The 21768-nt window shown below is 35.9% G+C and overlaps 2 protein-coding genes across 3 annotated transcripts in view; one reads left to right on the top strand and one right to left on the bottom strand.

Annotated features, from left to right (window-relative positions):
• Positions 1-472: 472 nt before the first annotated feature.
• TfIIA-L (transcription factor IIA L) overlaps positions 473-21768 on the top strand; it is a 156214-nt gene continuing 134918 nt past the window's right edge. Inside the window, exon 1 of the mRNA XM_022069145.2 lies at positions 473-544. Within this exon, the coding sequence (XP_021924837.1) occupies positions 492-544 (53 nt within the window). The 5' untranslated portion in view covers positions 473-491. The remainder of the gene's footprint in view (positions 545-21768) is intronic.
• The window catches only part of LOC110832288 (IDLSRF-like peptide), a 67325-nt gene continuing 60667 nt past the window's right edge, over positions 15111-21768 (bottom strand). For both annotated transcript variants that reach the window (XM_022069147.2, XM_022069148.2), the window contains one exon: positions 15111-20905. In XM_022069147.2, coding sequence (XP_021924839.1) covers positions 20712-20905 — 194 coding nt within the window. In that variant the 3' untranslated portion in view covers positions 15111-20711. The remainder of the gene's footprint in view (positions 20906-21768) is intronic.

Here is a 21768-nt window from a genome sequence, read left to right as displayed (position 1 = left end):
TATCACCTGCCTAAAAACATATATGAACAGGTCCCAGTCCAAGAAAAGGATGGAAGGATCCTGTTCATAATACGGTGTAATAAAAGAAGATAAAGCCTCAGTTGATGACGTGAGAGATCAAATATTATGAGGAAATTTGAAATGAGTACCTGATATGATTTTGTCAACATGTTTTCTTGGACCTTACAAAGCGATATTTTTTGTCTTTGAAGAATGGGAATAAATTACATGAACTCAGTATAATGGCAACCAGTCACCCACCCTAATAAAATCGTCATGCTACTTCTAGATAAATAGGTTATGGAGTCAGGGCATTGTGTAATGAAAGCACATGTCTGGTGAGCAAAAGTTAATTACAGGGCTTTTGGGTACATTTAGAAAGCTTCTTTTTGATTGAAAATGTTGTCTGGTCAAACCTCTCAGTGATGATCCATGTGTTACCTTTGTGAACACACTTCATATATCGGGTTGGCATGTAGTTCACTGAGCACATGTTTATGAATGTGATGTTTTGTGAGTATTTCTTACTGAAGTCATTAAGAAGGTGAGTTTTGATATGATGTAATTAAAATCTGTACATATGTTCTAATTTCAATGTGAAGATTATGATCATAGATTCAGACAGACAGCATTCAAAATCCAGACATTTAAAAAATCATTGATTCTACGTCTGTATTGTATGAAATCTACAAAAACCAGTGAATTTAATTCCACGGTGCAACTCGATACCCTCTAGTCGCCTTTGCAACATTACACACTGAACTGGCCGAAAGTGACTGTGACCTGCACTGTGCTGTGATTGGCTGGAATAAGGAGCACTCTGCACAGGGTAAGCTTTTGATGTCATCCTAAGCCAAGTCTAAAAATTCTCTGGTTACATTTAATGTACGTACATTTAATGTATGTACATTTACTCTTTGAAACTAAATCTGCTATAAGGGTAGTGCTAAATATAGGAGTGTGTCAAAAGGGTTTTATAATGCTCTGAAATAACACTATTTTCCTATACGCGATACTAGAAAGAGATTCTTTTCGAAAGTCTAGGGCTTTTATTAGCATGGGGATGGGTTGTAGGGGCTCAATATCATGTCGCTCTCGGATTGATCGGTTCTGCATACCAGTCATGAAGCTAAACGAACACTGTGTTAGCAGAACCCGAATTTTTGACCTTGTTCAACTTGATCCCCTTTCTTCATTCGTTTTCTGGCGCGCAGCTTACTCATCGCCCTGATGATGGAGGTAGAAAGCACTTGTGAAACATCGGTCAGTTTCTAAGAGCTACACGGCTGAACATCGCAGGTTACAGACATCTTCGATCCCAATTCATTTCCAACAGCAACCCGTTCTCCCACTCTACTTCCCTGCGATCCATCCTCGTACATCTTTCTTCTTCGTTCAAGTGAGGGTTTCCCAAAAGATTTCCCACCCTGACCACATTTCCAGTCAACCGAATCTTTCTAAATTTTACTGTTCTATTAAACCTCGGGTGACTTATAGGCGTATAATTCACAGAGTTTCTCACAGCAAGAGTATGAAGATTTCTGTCTTCTGGGTTGTTGCGCTGTGTAGTCTGGTCAATGTTTACCAACGTTTCGGAGGTCATACTGCCTCCGTCATCAGGGCGATTCTTAGTATGAAGATTTCTGTTTTCTGGGTTGTTGCGCTGTGTAGTCTGGTCGATGTTTACCAACGTTTCGGAGGTCATACTGCCTCCGTCATCAGGGCGATTCTTAGTATGATTTCTGTTTTCTGGGTTGTTGCGCTGTGTAGTCTGGTCGATGTTTACCAACGTTTCAGAGGTCAAACTGCCTCCGTCATCAGCGCAAAAACCTAGAAGAAAGTAATCTTCTTATTAAATATTAATTTTTTCGTTATTTTGCTATTCTCTCCGGGACTCATACTAGGATAGTAGTTTAAAATAAGTGACTATCGAATTTTTCCGACGACCGGAACAGCTCGCCTGCTTCTTTGTGAACAACACGTATACGTCGTGTATTTGAAAGCATATTATATCGAGTCACTGTGTGATAATATAAAAGCAAACATTTGAAGACCGCTATCTCTGTCTTGTTACAGAGAGTTTGAAACAATTAAAGTACGCTATAAATAAACTACCAGAAACAATTATATTCTTCGGTTGAATTCTTTTCTTCCATTTTCTTCTTCAGACTCGATCTAGAGGCAAACCAATTAGTTAAAGTTGCAATTGGTTTATCAGAGAATACATGGAGACTAAGCTCTGAATTTAACTTGTTCGGTCACTTACGTACAGGCCACAGCGGAATTGCTCCACAGTGTGGATCAATATTTGGTACCAGCAGCGTTTAGATAAAAGTGTAGTCTACTAATACCGATACGAAGTTTCCAAAAGGACTGGAATGCTTAGAAAATCGTAGTCATGAATTCTGAAGAGAAGAGGCCACTGTGGAGACCTGGGCATAGATGAGAGGATAATATTAAAGCTCATATTAAGTAAATAGAACGTCAGGGTCTTGTGAACATGATTGACCCGCGGATTCCATAAATTGCGAAATTTCTTAACCGGCTGAGCGACTATCAGTTCCTTAAAGAGTACCGTGTTCCATAGAGATAGGCCTACTTATCATTTGGCTATTACAAGGAGAAAAGACTCACATTATGATTTGTTTTTTTTAGGAATTTGGTACAGAAAACAGGCTTACGCTTTATGAAGTACATAAAATTAAAATCCCAAGGCAAACGTCTGACCTCCGAAATAGTGGACATTTGTGCACAGCTGTTATGAAATCGTGTTTACGCTCTCTTTCTACACGTTGAAGGTGGATTTTCCATGAGCCATTTATGCTGTACGTATAGAATAAATTAGAACAGACAAAAACAATTTTAATTCATTTAAAAAGTGATGCTGTTGGCGCATAAGAATATGGCGGATGTAACCAATAAGAACTTTATCTCATTTCTTCAGTGTCTTTACAGTATGGGTTGTAACATTCAACGTTTAACATGTTGACTGCATCGGAAGAATGCACAAAAGAGGAACAACGATTACTGGTCAGATTTTGTGGTCAGTAGGTGTGAAAACTAGTGAAATATACGGAAGAACGTCATTTCAAAGTCGCTATAATTAAATGGCTTAGAGGCAAGTTTATGAATCTGTGTAAAGATTCAAATGAGGACGGTCATTTTTTGTTGATGGTGGGCGTCCTAGAGGCCATTAATTTTAACATGTGTTAAGGTGAAGAAGAGATCGGGGACAACAAGAACTGTTTGTTATGAAATTACGTTTGAAATGATCGTAATTTGTACAGGCCTAATAGCTATTTATGAGTACAGAATCAGGGAAGTTGTGCGCCATGTGTCTAACAGCTGTGACAGCTTCGTCAAAATTTCTAGTGATTCATATATACAGGTTAGAGTACGTTTTGAGGAAGTCGCTGAGTGTAGTAATGCTATCTACACAACAGCTTAACTTGTGTGAAAGAGAAAACCTTTGGTGCGTTTCTTCTGTGTACCATCCGAGTCCGTTTGTGTATCGAGCAATGCTCTCGTATAAAGAGTCCACTTGAAGTGAGTAAGCATTCCTTATCTCTTGAAATCCTCTTGATGATGTACTGGCATCACGTGACATGTGAAATTATACGAACTCTTAACACTGTTATCACTTATGAAACATACAAATTCCTCCGACGTGCAGTAAATCAGGCAATGGGGTATCGAATAAAACGTGAGATGCATCTATGTAAGAAAATGCTTTCGTTCTCTCTGCTTTCCAAAACGCTGAAGATCGGGATATGACAGGAATAATTCTGACACTTGTTTTGTACACATTTAGTCTGAGTGTTTCAGAGTCACTTTTCTTCCCATATCATATCTAAAACGGCAAACATTAAAATGGGCGATACAGAACTGTGATCTTTGATTTTATTTAAAGTGAGTATAAAACTTGATAGCTCAAAAGTGGAAAACTATAAATTGATGGTGTTGAAAACCGGATGCTGAGTAGAATATTTAAATGTATGAGTTTGGTGGTAGCAGGAAGGACAAAATTACACGATGAGAAGCTTCGTATCATGTAGTCGTCCTTTTATGCTTTAGCGTAAGCGAAGAAAAACTTATGGGCTCCTCCATATCTACCGCGTCTTGTATGACCTTCTATTAGGGTCATAATTTCAAGTAGGATGAGCTGGACGGGACATAAGGCACCCATGGGATAGCTGAGAAATCCTTGATATTCCACTGGTTTCAACACTTCACTATAATTCTTATTTGGAAAACCTGAAGTGAAGAGACCACTTGAGAGCCCTAGGCTAAATACAATATAAGGGTAGAATCATCAAGGAGCAGAATGTGAGGGCGTTGATTGGATTCAGCTGGCTCAAAATAAGACCACGAACATGACAATGAGCTTTCGAGTTCCATAAAAGGCGAGGAGTTTCTTGATTAGCTGAGCGGCTATTAGCATCTTACGATTTTTCTGCATGTAGTTTCCAGTACCGGAATTTCTTTCTAAACATTAAGAGGGTGTGCTCTTCAGAGTACACTGATGTCTTTTGTGCGTTATTCACACCACGTTAAGTAGATCGTTGTTCCACTAATGCGATCCGCGGTCATTGCTGCGTCTGTGCCATTCTTACACAAATGTAACTAACCAAACTTATTTAACAGCGAGAAAATTAATTTCAGATTCGTAGACTGAATTGATTTCAACGAGGAAACATTACACAAACCTATTCATAAACTGGAGAGAATTTTTATGCAATATTTTAAAAAGCTGAAGTGTGTTAGTAGTCCTTTCATCTTGCTGTAGTTGTCGATTTCCTGTAATACTTCAAATAATATAAATTAGAGACTTGGCAAAATGGATTAGGTGCTCACTGCAGATGCTGCAAAACACTACAATTAATGGAGCAGAGTCCTTTTATAAAAGTTATTAGTCACGTAACTGGTCGAGAATCTGGAACCAGAAGATTTATTAAATTATTCACAGGGCATAGAATTGGTTCCCTTTATGAGTAAAACTAATTCAGTCCTCACCCTTACATCTATTTATTTCGGATCGATTTTAACAGCATGCTCCTTCTATGTTTCAGTCTCCCAAATGCCCCTTCCCTTCAAGTTTTTCTGTGTGCATTTCTCTTCCAGGCTCTGTGTAACATTTTGTTTTTGCTTCCCTCCCTGCTTACCACCGAAGATTGAAACAAGTTGTTGGCTATCTGCAATTGCTTAACATATTCGTACGAATTTCTTCCACTGACTCTCGTGAGAGATCGGAAGTTTTCGGGTTTACCCAACATGCAACAGCAGAGCCTCGGTGTTGCACGTTTTAGTTCGTCTTAAGAAGAATGGAAAACTTTGTGTGAAAAAAGTGATGTTTATATTATGTGAAACATCTCCATCAGAACGAGAAGGTATGTTGTACGATTAGTTTGTGTCAGACATGTTAAAGCACGATTTAGTGCAGTAGATTTGCGAGCAACGTGATAGGGTCTAAGCAGTTTGTTTCATTTCAGGGCTGTGGTAGGATGTTAATTTACAAATAACCAAAGTATTAATAATATGTATGAAATAGTACTCGTTCCCATTTCAACAGATTAAGGATTTCAAACCACGATACGCATATGCCATTGTCATGAAGAATACATGCAGGTTAGGAACTTGGAAGATTATCCACGTGTTTTGAACTGTACGTGACAAGTACAGATCAAATTGCAGTTGTAGTCAAATGCGTGCTGTGAAGCTCGTACACGCGACGCAGTTATTGCCACGACATCACGTATTCGTAAAATGCAGTAACAGTAACAATACTGAAATAAATTTAAAAGTTTGCTCAAAACTATAATACTAATTTCCGTATTTTACTATTAATTGTTTTATATTTTGATCCACTGCAGAGGTATTAACTGTTACGTCGGACTTCAAGAGTATTGTATAAAGTATGAGATGATCTGTGGACATTTATGTAAAATCATAGAAACATATAATTGCGAAGGTTTAATTTCTTTTATTTAAGTGACCCTTTAATTAGATAGGAAATAAGTTAAAAACGAGTCGCGGTAGGTTATTTGAAGTGTGTCTGAATGGTGTAGAGTTAATACTCAAAAATATTCTGTTACTTTGAAATGCTGTTACTGAAGCCAGTACCAAGCTCTGTTTAAAGTATGGTTCTTTGCCTTTAATGTTACTGATTAGAAAATGCCCACTGCCGCTGAAACATCCCCATTTAATTTGCCTTCGTTAAATTAAACTGTGAATCCACACGACCATTCGGATTACGTCAACATTGGACGGGATACTGTGGATGTGAGTTGCATCTACATGACGATGATGGGTTGCACCTTTGTTCCTCTTTTCCACCAGCTTTCAGACAGAGTTCGTTTTTGAATCCGTGAAACCTGTTACAAGACAATAGCATAATGTCCTTACCAAAGTTCTGTTTCTCCTATTAGCGAGTGCATTATGAGCATCGCGTCATTGTTTTCGCTTCCCGAGGTCACATCTAGAAACTAACAGCAGTTATTTATTCTAGTCATAGCGTGTTTCTCATTTTGAAACTTCCATTCTTCTTCATTTTTGGTGAATTTGTACGGTTCGCCTTAACTTCCAGAGACTTGCACTATGATGCACCAACACACGTGTTTTTATCTTATTTCGAATGTGATGAGCTTAGAGTACATGGACCTATTTTTGAATGGAACAATTTAAAATGTAGTCTTGCATTGTTTTCGCCCTTCTGTGAACAGACCTGTGCACAAAAGTGTTTATATGCTCAAGTGGCCATTGAAGCTTGAACTGATCTACTTCTCCATAACCTCTAGGCCTATAACTGCTACCCCTTTTGTTCTTAGTAGATGGGGTTTCATTAAGAAATTCGAAACCACCAACAGCATTACTGTATTCATACTCGTTCATTTGTTTGACTGTAGGAGCACCCAAACTGACCAATTTCACCCAAACTGGGTGTAGATCTCACCAAATTATTTCAAGTCATGTTGGATGTTGTTTAATTTGCCTTTTATTAATGACTGTTTTACTTGTGAGCTCAAATACATTTAAATATGTCTCGGAGATCTTTCATAATTTTATTTAACCTTGGCAATTATCTTACAGTCAGTTCGTTTTAAGGCCTGTTTTACTTAAAGGCATTTATAAGCACGTCAAACATGAAGATGCCTGTCTTCTGGGTTGTTGAGCAGCGTAGTCTGATAGGAGTTTACCGACGTTTCAGAGGTCCTTGCTGTATTCATCATCAGAGTGATCAAGCCTCTGAAACTTCGGTAAACTTCTACCAGACTACACGGCGCAATAACCCAGAAGACTGCTATCTTCAGATTCACAGCCGTGAAAACCTCAAATCCTACACGTACAAATATATTTTGAGTCTTCTGGCTACTTTTCTTTACACTGATGACATTTAGATTAACCCACACGGTTGTTATTTTGGGTAGGTTTAAGTTTATGTGGGCTTATTTTGCTGAGTATTCACTTGAGAGTAATTGTCGCTAGTATCCGTTTAGTACATAAATTTGCAGAAAGCTTACTAATTTCTAGAAAACCATTAGTACAATAACAATATCCATTAAGTCTACGCCACCGGAAGCGTTGTCCAAGCATCTACCCGGCCTCTTATTTTTACATTTACCTAGACAAAAGATATGTGTTGTGTGTAAATAATGACACAGTTGCATTTATTGTTTTCTATATTTTCTTCAGTTCTTCATTTGAACTCATAATTTTCATGAATTCAAGAGCTTATGGAAATAGAACAAAATAATATATACTCTTAGAAACACTGGAATTCCTTGACGAACATACGATGCTTAAACAAAATGGAATTATTAGAATTAAATCCGTACATAGAATAGTGTGTAAAATATTGCTTTCTTATATAATTGTATAACACACATTTTATCGATTAATTTGAAGGTACTGTATTTTTGTAACGTGTGTGTTGGATTGCAGTATTTTCTATAGATACAAAATTTGGTTTACAGGAAATAAATTGCTTATTCAGGCAGCAATGCTGGAAACAGAGGCACAGCGAGGGCGACAGATCCACATTTCACGTTAGATATTGCTCTAGATCTAGACACTAGGGACGCTGTTCCGTTTACAACGTCAACAAACCATGTTTTATTCACCGGTATAGAATTTTCACGTATTGTCAGAGCCTTGGGAGACAGTGTAAAAATGTATGGCATTCCTCGAATTGCATTTCCTGTCAGCTTTTAAAACTGTTTCTGTTTAGTAAAAGTGACTTATGGAACAGTTACGTAATTATTCGTCTTTGTTTTACATTTTATTCTCCATTCTGATAAAGTTGACGCTTCACGTGCCTGTAACACAAACGCCTGTTCTGTTTTGTAATTCCTAGGTTTCTTAATCTAACCATCTATATTGTTCGTTTGGAAAATTATAGATTTCAAGAGCATCATCTGTAAAGTTGATGTGATAACGTTTTAGATTTATATAAGGCTCGAATCTCAGATGTGTTACTATCATCGTTAAACAATTTATGAATCATTAAAGAGTAATAAACACAATATTTACTGTGTGGTACGTGAAAGTGGCAGACTATTGGTACTTCATAGGCATATTTCCAGCAGCTGCTGTTAGCATATGGTGTGCAAATGAATTTGTTCTTTAAAATAGTTTTGTTACTTGTAGGATTTGAGGTTATCACGGCGGTGAGCAAGAAGATGACTGTCTTCTGGGTTGTAGCGCCGTGTAGTCTGGTGGAAATTTACCAACGTATCAGAAGGCCTTGCTGCCTCCATCACCAGGGCGATGAGTGGCTACAACCGAGAAGACAGCTCTATTGGTTTTGTTTTTATTTATTTTATTTTGAAGGAATTTGTGACTATGCTCATGCGGTCTAATGAACCGCCAGGCGATTGAAATAGCAGCGTGTTATATAAGAAAATTCTCTACACATGAAGGGACCTAGCGAAAAAATGTTTCTGCTAATGGAACAGTAAATGGTCAGTGACACAGTGAGGTAAATTTCTTCGAAAGTAAATAACGGAAGTGTACGTGCCGTCAAAACCATTCGACTTGTCGACTTTCATTCCACAGAACTTGAGTAATTGACTCCTGTTCAGCGCTTGCCTTGCCGGAGTCCAGGCCTTGTCCATAACATTTTGGCAATTGCACCATTACGTGACTTCTTCTGCTGAAATTTAATGCAGCTGATCACTCTATGGTAGTGTAAGTATGTCTCGATCAAAATGATTTCAGTTCAATTCAGTTTGATGCTTGAAATAATGCTTTTATTTGTTAAGAACTTCCTAAAAACATGGCAACAGTCGATTTGAAGTCCGTCTATTATAAATCCTGAATTCCTTAATGCTGTTCAGTTTATACTGTAAATGTTCTCTTGATACAAAAACAAGTTGTATTCACATTTGTACCATAAAAAATGCGTTTCGGTGTTTATCATTCCATCATCAGTTTCATCGTCTCACATTATGTCAAATTTAATTATATATATAAAAAGTCGTACTGTAATTATAAAAATATAATATTTAGTGCCTTAAGAACTTCTCTGTATATCTAAAGTGATCGTATTTTAAAATTAAAATGATTAGTACATGCGAAATATTTTAAAGAGCCGTGTGTTATTTGTGTTATTAGTGCATTAATATGTTTTGATATGATTCTTAAAATTGTTTTCGTTTGGATTACTGTTATGTCCCCTATCACGTGATTATTTTGTAATTTACCATAAGATTGAAGAGTAATCAACAAAACCGTCTTTTACTTCTTTCCTGCAGCTGCAGCGATGTCTATGAAATTGTGGTGTTAAGAATCGAACCGAAATAGTGTGTAGCTTCAGACGTGATAGAACACAATGCTCGAAGTTGGTTTATTACTCACTAACTCTTACACTTTTTGACAATAACTAATCAGTGAAGGTCTAGAGTAAGCTCAGCAAGGATATGACGGTAAAGGCATATGAAAGTTCGAGGAACATAAAAGTTGATAGTCTTCAAACTTTTAAGGAAATTAATTAAACGCTTCTCAGGAACTACACAAATTCATTCCCGGTACTAAGTCCAGCCGGTGGACCCTATCACGGACTATTTTAATCTAGCCGTCGCCTTCACACCCTATTTAACGACCTATTCATAGGTCTCTCCTGAGGGTTTTCGACGCAATTTTCTTTGCACTTCTCATTTATCCGCGCGTGTTACATCTACAGCCCATCTTCTCCTCATTGATTTGATGAGCCTAACAGTGTATAATCTGAAGCTTTAACGGAGACTAAGTGTAATAAATTCTTCTTGGGCTACCAGCCGTATAAGGTGTAGTACTTCAGTGATCTGAGGACGAGGACGAAGATGGTTCTCGAAACGTTGGTGTTTTCTTCATTAAGCCACTTTGTACGGCTGGAAGCCCGGGAACAATTTATTATGATCCTAACAGTGTTATGTAAATCGTACAAATTATGAGAAGTTATGTGATTTTATTCATTCTCATATTGGTTTCTGTCTCATAGGGACAAACATTTCACAAGAGCTCGCCACTGAACAGTTTTCTGAACAAGATGAATCGAATCGACATAATATTTATTTAAGATTCATATCAATGTGTCCACTGATGTGTTCTTCGTCTCTAAGCGATCTGTTGCCCTCAGGATTCCTGTTATTTATTTATCTTTGTTTATTTTGCATTTCTCATGTCTCTCAGGCATGCATATGGTTTTAGTACATTTTATTTTAAGAAATATCGTTTCGAAGAAAGAAAATTTTAACTAGTAAACTAGTATGCTGAAAAAGATGGTTGGCTTTTATGATGTTTCACCGTGATTTCTGGTAGAAGTTGACCGACGTTTCAGAGGTGTTTACTGCCTCCAACATCAGTTCCCCGCAATATATTCGAGGCCACGAGAACCTTATATCTCACGTAGTAGGCGTATTTCGTAGCTGTATTGCACATACTACATATTCGTCGCAGAACACTGAACTGAAGAGCATGCCTTCGTGTTGTATGACTGAGCTTGTGCCTGTTTTGCATTGCATTCACATCAACACATCGTTGTTTCCAATCCGATGCCAGCGCAACCGTCTCTAAATCTGCTTGTGACAACGTTCACCTGAAGCGTTTGCAATAAAATGCCGTCTCGTGTTTTAATGACATATCGCCTCAAATTACATCTCTGTGTTTTATTTGCTTTATGCAATAGAATGTATCCACTTGTTTCTTCATCTAATATTGACGCACTACAGTTATGACACACTTTACATCTGTTAACATCTCGGTTTAATCGGACACATTTTCTCCAGCGTATCCGGTAACTTACGTCCCTCGTTGAGTAGCTCGCTGGCTTTCTATGAAGGATGAATGCATGTATCTATATAGTGGTTTGTATTAAATCGAGGACATCCTGCCAGAAGACAGTATCATACGGTCTAACAACAGAAAATAATGGGGATGTATGTCATTCCAGAAAGGCGTGATGTTAATGATGCTAAACATAGAGACACAGCAGTTGCATTTGAGCGTGCGGGACACTAATAATGAACATTTATCAAACCGAATAAACATTAGAATCTACAGTCCACGACTGTAATCTTGAGACTTGCGGGTGGGGTGAAGGAGGAAGTAGGAAAGATAGCGTCTGCCTTTAACGCTACGGACTTACTGCATTCCTTGCAAGTCTCAAGATTACAGTCGTGGACTGTAATCTTCTGTGAATCAGTAAGTTTTTTGGTACAAACGTTTGGCATCATGTCCTCAATATATGTATTTGTTGATAATGAAATTTTGAGACAATTCTTTATGTCGCCGTTTTGGTACTTTTAGTCTCGCAGGCTGGAATTAAAAACAGTTGAATAATTGTATAATAGAACAGAAATAGTCAATTACTTAACGCACTGAAGGTAATAATCTCAAATTTATTTTGAAGTTCAACTATTTCTACAAAAGAAAATTATTCAATAATATTTTCATATAATTTATAGAGTCTAACTTTTAATGAGAATTTAGAATAAATATGTCAATGTTAGTCTTTTGTGTTGTAACATCTTGTGACTTATTGGTAGATACCAACGTTTCGGAGGATATTCTGCCTCTATTTTACGAATTACGTAATAATTCAATTCAATTCAATTCAATTATTTAAGTGTTTGCCAACAGCAAGAAGCCAAAAACAGGCAAACGCTGATAATACATACAATAATAATGAAATAATAATGAAAAATATTACACAAACGGATTAACTAAACTTATACATGTACAGTATTAAATATAACAGCCAAATACAGGCAAGCCCAAAATAGAAGCAATATTATACACAAAGAAAAATAAATGAAGAAATATAAACGAAGAAATATAAATAAAAACAAATAATCCACCTAGGGAACACTAATATAAATGTAAAACGTTAAATAAATGCAAGAAACAGATAACAATAATAATAATAATAACAACAACAACGGTTACGTAATTTTTACTATGAGATTTACCTTGAAGAAACCAGTATACTTTCCAACACAAGTTTTCACTGTTCTATTTCTCTCGTCTCCTGGAAATTTCGAAGGCTTTTCGTACGGAATGAATCTATTCATAACACAATATCCAGTGCCTGACTCACTTGACTCGCCGTTCATGCGAGGCGGAAATTGCGTACTGACAGTGGCTACTCTGGTAACAAGAAATGCAAATTAGGGTACAGTGGGGTCTGATGGAGTATACTAGAGCTCGCGGAACGGAAGCAGAGCCGGCTTTTGCAAAGATAATGCTGTGATAAACTTTATTAGAGTTATGTCAGTTCATAAAACACTTAAATAAATGAATTGGAAACGACTACAGGAATACATATTGTTTTGTTTTGGATTTAAACCCCATAAATGTTTAATATGTAATTCCTGTTCGTAACCAAGAAACGAAACAAATTTTTATAGTCTAGAAGAAAGCGCCAAGCTAACCAGAAGCTACATGAACTATCAGGTGAACAGATTATACTAATACCATTTTATACGCTTCAATTACGGTAACGCATAAAATTAACTCTTGGACTTATTGGATGTTCAATATGAATACCTTCAATTGCATTGAATTTAAATTTGCACTCTCTTATGAAATAATGATTATAAATAAAAATTATGGACCCCTTTTCAAGTTGTGTGTAATAAAAGACTGCTTTTGTTTAAGGTCTCATAGGTTAATTACAATTCATGGGACTTCTGTGTTCTCCCCGGAGCTGTAAAACTTTGAATTGATTCTCAGTGAAACCTGCTATATCTCCTTTTAGTCATATATTGATTCGATTACAGGTAATAGAGAAATATGTGGGGCAGAGTCATTAGTACTGTTTAGAAGTTGTAAATTATTCCGCTTGCGTTGTTATAAATTGTACTGCCGCTGCAGATTCTAAATAAGAAATAGGCTACAAAGTATTACAGGCTGTCATATCCACATATCTATTATCCATGTTTTCGTATTGCACGCTGTTTCCTGAGACGAATATCAGATGACCAACTTTGCGATATTAAGTACTAAATCTAATGGGGAGAAAACTCCTCACTAGTTTTATATTAGTCAGCACAATGTGAATTTATTCTTCGCTTTTGACTTTTGACGTTAGTAGTTGCTAGTTGACTGTTGGAAGACCATTTTCTTACAGACGTAGTCAGGCTGGTAGAAGTTCACCAACCTTTCAGAGGTGCTTGTTGCCTCTATCGTCAGCGCGATAATGGAGGCGGCAAGCGTCTCTGAAATGGATTCTCAGCAACCCACAAGACAGCCATCTTTTTCCGGTCTGTTCTCTGTCATTAATCAATCTGAAAGTGAATTGATGACACAATTGAGCATTATTTTCTGGTGACTCGAAGTGCATTCAGTTGCTTCAGTGAATGAACAGGCTATGTGACTGGAACGAACAATAAAATGTCGCATGGGGGATAGCTATTGAGTTGGTTTAATCGTTAATAACGCGAATGAAATGCTTGTCTGCATCATAAAGGTCTGAAGTCTGGTTCGCCTTTTCAACGCTTAACGATCTGATTCCTGAATAGAAGCGACCGAACAACCCTAGGCGGGAGGATGGTTAGGCATATATTTGCACTTTTGTGACGTTACTCAGCAGAAATGCAGTTAATATATTTCAATAGAAAGGTAGCACATTTCTACTTCCCGAGCAGTGTAAAATCTTCCTGGTATCTCTTATGTGTTTCATCAGTAGAAAAATGAACCGTTCGAAATATCGACCGAAATATGCGTATTTCTTGTTAATTCCATTCTGTCTCTGTGGTGATGTATCTCATTGTTTATTGTGTCTTATTGTTTTTGTTGTGTCCTTTTGTTTATTGTTTGGTTCTGTCTCATTGTGTTGATGTATCTCATTGTTTATTGTGTCTTATTGTTTTTGTTGTGTCCTTTTGTTTATTGTTTTGTTCTGTCTCTGTGTTGATGTATCTCATTGTTTATTGTGTCTTATTGTTTTTGTTGTGTCCTTTTGTTTATTGTTTTGTTCTGTCTCATTGTTCTGTTCTGTCTCATTGTTTTGTATGTTATTGTAGGACACTGCCACCGGGTATAAACCCATTTGCAGTCAATAATAAATAATAATAATAATAATAAAAATCGCAAAGCAGAGAATATGCTGCGAGCATGTCACTTTACCCGTCAGTCGATGGTTTGTGGGTCCAAAATGTAACACTGGATATCTACATTTGAAATTGTTGAGCAAATTTTATTTCGAATAATTTTTATAAATTAGGTCATACAACTACTAACAAAATGGCATATATTATTTTCACTTGTTAAACACATCTTAGATAAATTTATAGGGGCTGCATAACTTAAAAATTAGTTTCACTACAATATTTATGCAACACAATTTACTTTAAATGAGACGTTTACAAAGACAATATCGCCATAATATAAATTTATTTTATTAAAATGGCAGGTTCGATGTGTTCTTAATGTTTGGATTAATCTGTATTTGTGTTGTCAAAGAATTAAACTCTCAAAGACAAAATATTTTTTGAAAGTGTGGCAGAACATTTAATCGCTGTTGCATTAATATGTAATGTCAGATACGTTATGATTTAAAATAGATTGTATAGGAAAGGAACTTTCGGAAGCGTTGCAGTATTCTGATGGGTAATCAAATAAAACTCTTTCATACATTTGCTACAAATTTAATTTATTTATTTTCCATGACTTAAATATAACTCCAGAAATAAAACGGGACACACCTGTTTTTGTAATATGGATGCTAAATATTTAATTCCCTTGTTTTATATTCTTGTGTGTGTGTGTGTGTTTTTGTTTTTTGCGAATGTCTTAAATTGTATTTAGTATTCCGATAATTGTATTGAAAACTCATATTCTTTACGCTTAATCTTTAGAATTCCCTCATACATTCCAACGTGGTTGTCTTTGAACCAGTGTGTACTAAGTAGGTTGTAATGGACTACAATAAATATTTGTTTCAAGCAGTTTTTACGAAAGGTTTAATGATTTGTCTGATGAGTAACCAAATACTGTAGGTAAAAATTGTTCCCAATTTTCCAGTATAATATATTTATACACAAACAGAAAGCAAAGAAATATACAGACACGAATAGCAACTACAACATTTTGTCAAAAAAATATATTTATTATGTAACTACAATTTGTTACAACTAAACTAAATTAAGGAAATATATGCGTCATCTCTCCACTATCACAGAATAGTGCTGTGAGGTCGAGGCTTAACTCATTTAAACGCCATCTTGGGCGTTCAGATATTGGGCAAGGATATTTTTCCCCTGAAGAGGAATTAAGAGTCAGAAAGTACGTGTTTTAAAGAAGGGATGGAAAATAAAGTGAAGAATGCAGGTGCTAATTTTAGCTAAAATACAAGTTTCAAACGACAGACAATTCAAGAGCGAAATCTTAACATAAAATATACACAAATCCATGTGACGGTTATTGCGTTTATTGATGTTCGCAAGTTAACTCTAGTTCGTGTCAGGTCGTTATCTAGATGTCACAAGAACAATCCCATCAACATGGCGTCCGTCATTATCTGCCGTCTGAAACTCCTCTGACCTATCCAAACATTTCTGTTGGTACTTTTTAGATTTGCGTCCGAAGAGAATTATACGAGCAAATCTTAAAAAGTATAAAGATTAGTTGTGAAGGAATTATGAGAAATGCTGCATATACATTTATATATACTACATTATATATAATGGCGATTTAAATAGTTTCGCCAGGAGGGATTATCTTTAATGGTGATCACAACTATTCACGAAGTTGATATGTACAGACATCAAGCCAGGGTTACAATATGAAAGACCTTTACAATGGTTTCCTTTAACATGAGTGCGACGTGTTGGTTTAGTTTTGTTTAGGATTCGCGCACTTTATCATCTACAAAACATCACACATAAGACTTGATACTGTAGTTAACACGACAGACGGCAAAATACATATGTATTAAAAGTGTGTACACATCTTCTAATGGCATTACAGAGAGAGATCTGTATGATCAAGTCAGGTTAAACATAGAAAAAAATGCTTCATTTTGTGTGGTCCGCGGTGTGACCATACCGTTCCTCTGCCCATGGAAATCATAACATATAGCGTGGTAGCTTCATTTCGCGTAGTCCGTTTGTTATATATTGTTCCTTTTGTGTTTATGTAAATTCATATTCTATTGTAAGTTTGCAGAAAATGCGCATTTAAATTTTTGCTTTTCGTGAAACAATGTTTGCTGGACCTGGTATTTTAAAGCCATTACACTGAGGAAATCTGAACGAATTTATAAACGTAAAAGAGCGAAATCATGACAAGTATAAAATTACTACCAAATTAATATTGAATATTGTTCTCTCTGTAGCTTGAGTTATCTGGTAAAAAATTGCACACTGAACTGTTGATATGTATATTATTTGGACGTAATTTTATTTTGCGATAAAATATTTTGTAATAAATAACTTTATTTATTATGAATAATTAATTTCGAATTATTTCGCGATTAAAACTTTATATTATGATGAAGACCTCTCAGATGTAAATAGAGCGACTAAATACTGCAGAGCTTAATAAAATCATGACACTGCAGTCAATAAAGTTCCAACAAAAATTATATTAGACTAGTTACTGCAATCGTCATTTATTATTATGAATAATATATATTTTTATATCTACGTAATAAAACAAGTCATATGGCCCATTATTAAAAATATGCTTTCAAGAAATGAAACTTAAGTAAACTTCATGAATATATATCACAGTTTGTTTTGTAGTCCAAAGCGTTAAGTACACCTTGTAGCATACTCCCATAATATTAGTGTAATTATATGATAGTGTGACAAACTGATAATTTCCTTTAGAACTCAAAAATTTGCTCTGAAAACGGCAAACTGTTGAAGAAATACACATTTATTTCTATTCCGGGATCGTACTTTCTTATCTTAAACTCGTGGTTCTTAACTGTGAACGACAAAATGGTTTTAAATCAGAAATATTTAGGTGTAGTGTAAAGTAACTTACATTGTAACATTCCTCGAGGAAACTTTACATTAATGATAGTGTATTCTTGTAATTGTTACGTTTGTAGGCTTATGAGTGTTATTACGTGCTGCTAGTTGAAAGAGAGAAACATTATATGTTGCCAAGCAAATAACAGCATCCGACTAGGATATAGGCCGCCATTTTCTTTCAAATATTTACAGCCTTTTAAAGGTTAGTTGAACAAGCATATTAAATTATCAGCGGAAATACGTACTTCTCACATTGACGTTACACGAGCCCAACAAGAATTACAGCTAGCAAAAGCACAAGTCCCCTTCATTCTATAACTCTTAGAAATTACTTGGGGACAACTCCCTTACAACTCTCTTTAAATAATATATACGTATATATTATACAACAACAGATATAATAATTATATGATTTATATGTATCATTTATCTTGATCACGAAGTGGTGTTATTAAAAAGGTGTCACTCTCTGCTTCGATACACCCACATAAGTTATTTTATTTATATAAAAGGAAACAGATTTGTTAATGACTTCGTCTTTTGTTCTCCAGCTACTTATATCATAAACGTTCATATATCTTAGGCCTGTCTTCTAGCTCATGTAATTGGAGTGTAAGCAAGTAGATTCGTATATCCATCCAATCCTGCATGTATTGTTGGGACTTTCGTTTCACGAAATGGATTTATTTTCGTGGTTGTAGGGGAAAGATTACCATGCGATCACAGCATTATAATTGTTTGATGGGGGAGTCCCAATATCTGAATTCATGTAGTATTACATTAATTCTGATAATACAGCATAACTTAAGTTCCACCACATTACTTGCCCCACTACATATCACACTCAAAACGTTGTATTGCATTCCCTTTATAAGTATTATCTACTGTAAAAGGTACATTAACTCGAATAGATATATATGTTAACTATATAGATGCTATATAATAGCTTAGAAACGTTACGAGAATACACCGTAGAATAAAATAATATTATAAACGACATATCTGACACACAAATGACAGTAATGTCAATAATTATATATAATTATATTTATGACAATAAATTTTCTCTAAAAGTTACTAGAAAATAAACTATAATATTTAATTTTACTAGGCCTAAATCAACTACTGATGTGTTTCCATGCCGACATTGTATTTGTGTTTTGTGACGCCCTTCATTACTCAAGCGGCATCGCGAACAGCGCGATTCATTACTCGCCTTGTCGTCTTTCATGACTACGAAAAATATTTACATCTGATCATCCAGCCACCGAGAGGAGCATATGTATAATCTCTTCTACGAAAGCAGAAGTAGCATTTAGCTGTAAATGTTTTCAACGTTATATTTGTTTCATATACAGCGAATGGAATACACGGGCCAAAGGATTTGGGGGCTTTAATTTTCTCTCGTTCTACAGCTGTATGTTAATGCCATTAGGATGCTTGGCTCAAGTACCCATTAATGTTAAATATGGAATTTTGTTTGTATATGAAAATCATGGTAACGGACTTTCAAATACGCATAAGGTATGCATAATTTGCCAATTAGCAAATATTCTCCAAGAATCTGGAGTTGAAGCATTGAACATCTATTAATTATTTTGTGTCATTCCCATTACAATACACTTTAACGTCGGCATAGTGTGGATTATCAGGCAATAAGTCAGTGTTATAGAACAACACATAATATTTTCAGAACATTATATCAAATAGTAAAATTATCACCGTCGACAAACTAAACATCTTATGTGTAAACTTTATTAAATTAATAAAATTCAACAGATGATGTCTTCTGATCGGTGTGTTCTACTTGGGGACTGTATTCCTACAACCTACTTAAACACACATTTGAACATCTTAAATAACTGACAAGTGATGAGTCGGTTGTTGATAATAAATACACGTATTTTAAGAATTCTATTATCTTCATGAATATTGAATAGTTATTTATACATGAAACATGTTTTATTGGTCGGCTGCTGATAAAGAGGACGTGAAATCATTACCTCAGTGGCACATGAAGGAAAGGGCTGAAGGGTTGAGAGGGACAAACAGACACAGATTTGTCGGCTGTGGTATTGGTCGAACACGACAAGAGCACGACAGCTTTTCAAGCAGGTACAATCTGTTATTTTTTATTTTCCGCACGCTTTCTGTTTTCTCTTGTGTGCATTTTTGGTCAAGTGCATTTGTTTTGTATGCAGTCTATCTGACTTTTGTTTTATTGCAACGAAACTGAAAAGCAAGAAGCTTTGTAATGCTGCGCTAACGACAAAGAAATCAATTTCAGAGCACTTGAATCAGATGATCTAAACAGTTTCGAGATGAATTTATTTTTTGAAGCGGAAAGAGAATGTTCAAATAGTATAATGTATGAAGATTTCTGTCTTCTGGGTTGTTGCGCAACAACCCAGAAGACAGAAATCTTCATGCTTACCGCTGCGAAAACCTCAAATCTTACACAGTACAATGTATGATCTAAATCTGTCACGGTCACTGATATTAATAAAATCTGCTAAGGGCTATCAACCGCTTCAGTAGGATAAGAATTTAACCGATTGACACGGTCGATAGCCCTAGCAGATGTTATTAATGCAAATAGTCGTTCATTTCCGATCCTGCCAGAGGTAGCCTGGTCGATGGTAATGTCGTGGTGGAACTAAACACACAAGTCGATATACCGTGGAAAAGACGATTCTTATAAACTTATTTCCAGATCATACGTATTTTCATATTACCAATTAAATTATCAAACGAAATAAAATATTGTATGTGAACACTATTTTCATATCTGGCGGCATTTCTTCATAAATTTAAAACAAAATTATTAATTTTGTAAATCAGTTTGGTGTCTCTCTTACTGATTTCCGCTAAGAACAGCATAGCAAATTTTGAATTGGTAGCGAAGAAAATTTTTAACAAATTCCATATATTTAGCTTCAATTTATTAAGCAAAATTCTGGTTTAAAACAACTTCAGAACAAAGTGCTAATATATTTATAGGTATATCTGATGTTTCCAGTGGGTTGAGTTTAAATCTACACCGCTAATGATATGTCTTACTGAACCGGTAGGCGTTTGATATGTCTTGAACACGAATACTGAGATCGATGTCTGGTTAACGACAAAGAAAAACGGCGTCGACAGAACTAAAATGAGGCTCGTGAAGAACGTAGGAGTGTACATGTATGGGAGGAAGTAGGATAAGTACTGACGGATTGTTTCTTTTTGGATAGAAAGGGTAAAGCGAAGGGGCGCTCAGTCCAGGAAACCAGTGTTGACCAGTTTCTCTAGGAAAAATTTGACGTCTCCCAGTTCGGAATCCTTGATGCCCAGACTCTTGAGCATACCCAAGTCACCATTTTCTACTGCCATGAAGACGGAACGCAAATGCTCTAAATCGGAACGCATCAAATGCAGCGCAGTTCCAAAATCTTCGATGGTTTGAGATTCTGAAAAATAAAAGAAGGCAATCGAGTATTAATCAAACATATACATCGGCCGGTAACAGTCTCACCGATTTCAATTGATAAAATTTTGATTTTGTATTAAACATTTAAGTAAGAGTCATTGTAGTTGGAATTTTAGAAATGTGGGGTTGAGACTAGAAATGGATAGCATTAGGGCCAGTTTCCGATTCATTAGCAGACTCTTGTGAACACACTTATAAATGTTCTGTTCTAATGTAAGGCGGGCAATTTTATGACTGGCTAAGGGAGAAATAACAATTGGAGGAAGATACTCTGCATTAACCACACTTTTTGGCCTTCAGGAACAAGTCCTGTGTTAAGGGAACCATTTATTCGTGCCTCTTGTACACATCTACTCTTGTAATCTGTTAATTATGAGCCTAAAACAGTATTTTTCTTAAAATCTGAATCTTATTATTAATATGTAATTACATAGGTTGATTTCCGTCAAAAAGCATTACTTTAATACGTCTTTAGTAGGAAGTGTGCAGGGATTCAAAGGTGTGGGTTTTTTTACAAACAATGTTCCGTCCAAGGAACTGTAGTGACTGTATTTCCATCAGATGCAGCGGAAATTCCAGTCTGAGACTGTGCTTATGTTATTTAAATTGGTGTGATGTCTTAAGTCTATGTATACATCCTGTGTTCTTCAGACTCTACATCTCCATTTGCATGTAAATAAGGGGAGCGTTTTCAGCAAGATTGCACACGAGCTGGCTATTCATGGCACCGCGCATAACTAATACAGACTCGTGATTTGGGTGTTAGAAGTGAATTACGAACTTAATTTGACATTAAACGACTTCATAGATCGAATCCCGTCTGGAATCGGCTATCATTATTCC

The sequence above is a fragment of the Zootermopsis nevadensis genome, unplaced genomic scaffold (assembly GCF_977971745.1).
Source record: "Zootermopsis nevadensis isolate Lab colony 2312 unplaced genomic scaffold, Znev_1.0 Znev_ptg000028l, whole genome shotgun sequence".
NCBI classification, from domain to species: domain Eukaryota; kingdom Metazoa; phylum Arthropoda; class Insecta; order Blattodea; family Termopsidae; genus Zootermopsis; species Zootermopsis nevadensis.
This window is presented reverse-complemented; position numbering and strand designations above follow the sequence as displayed.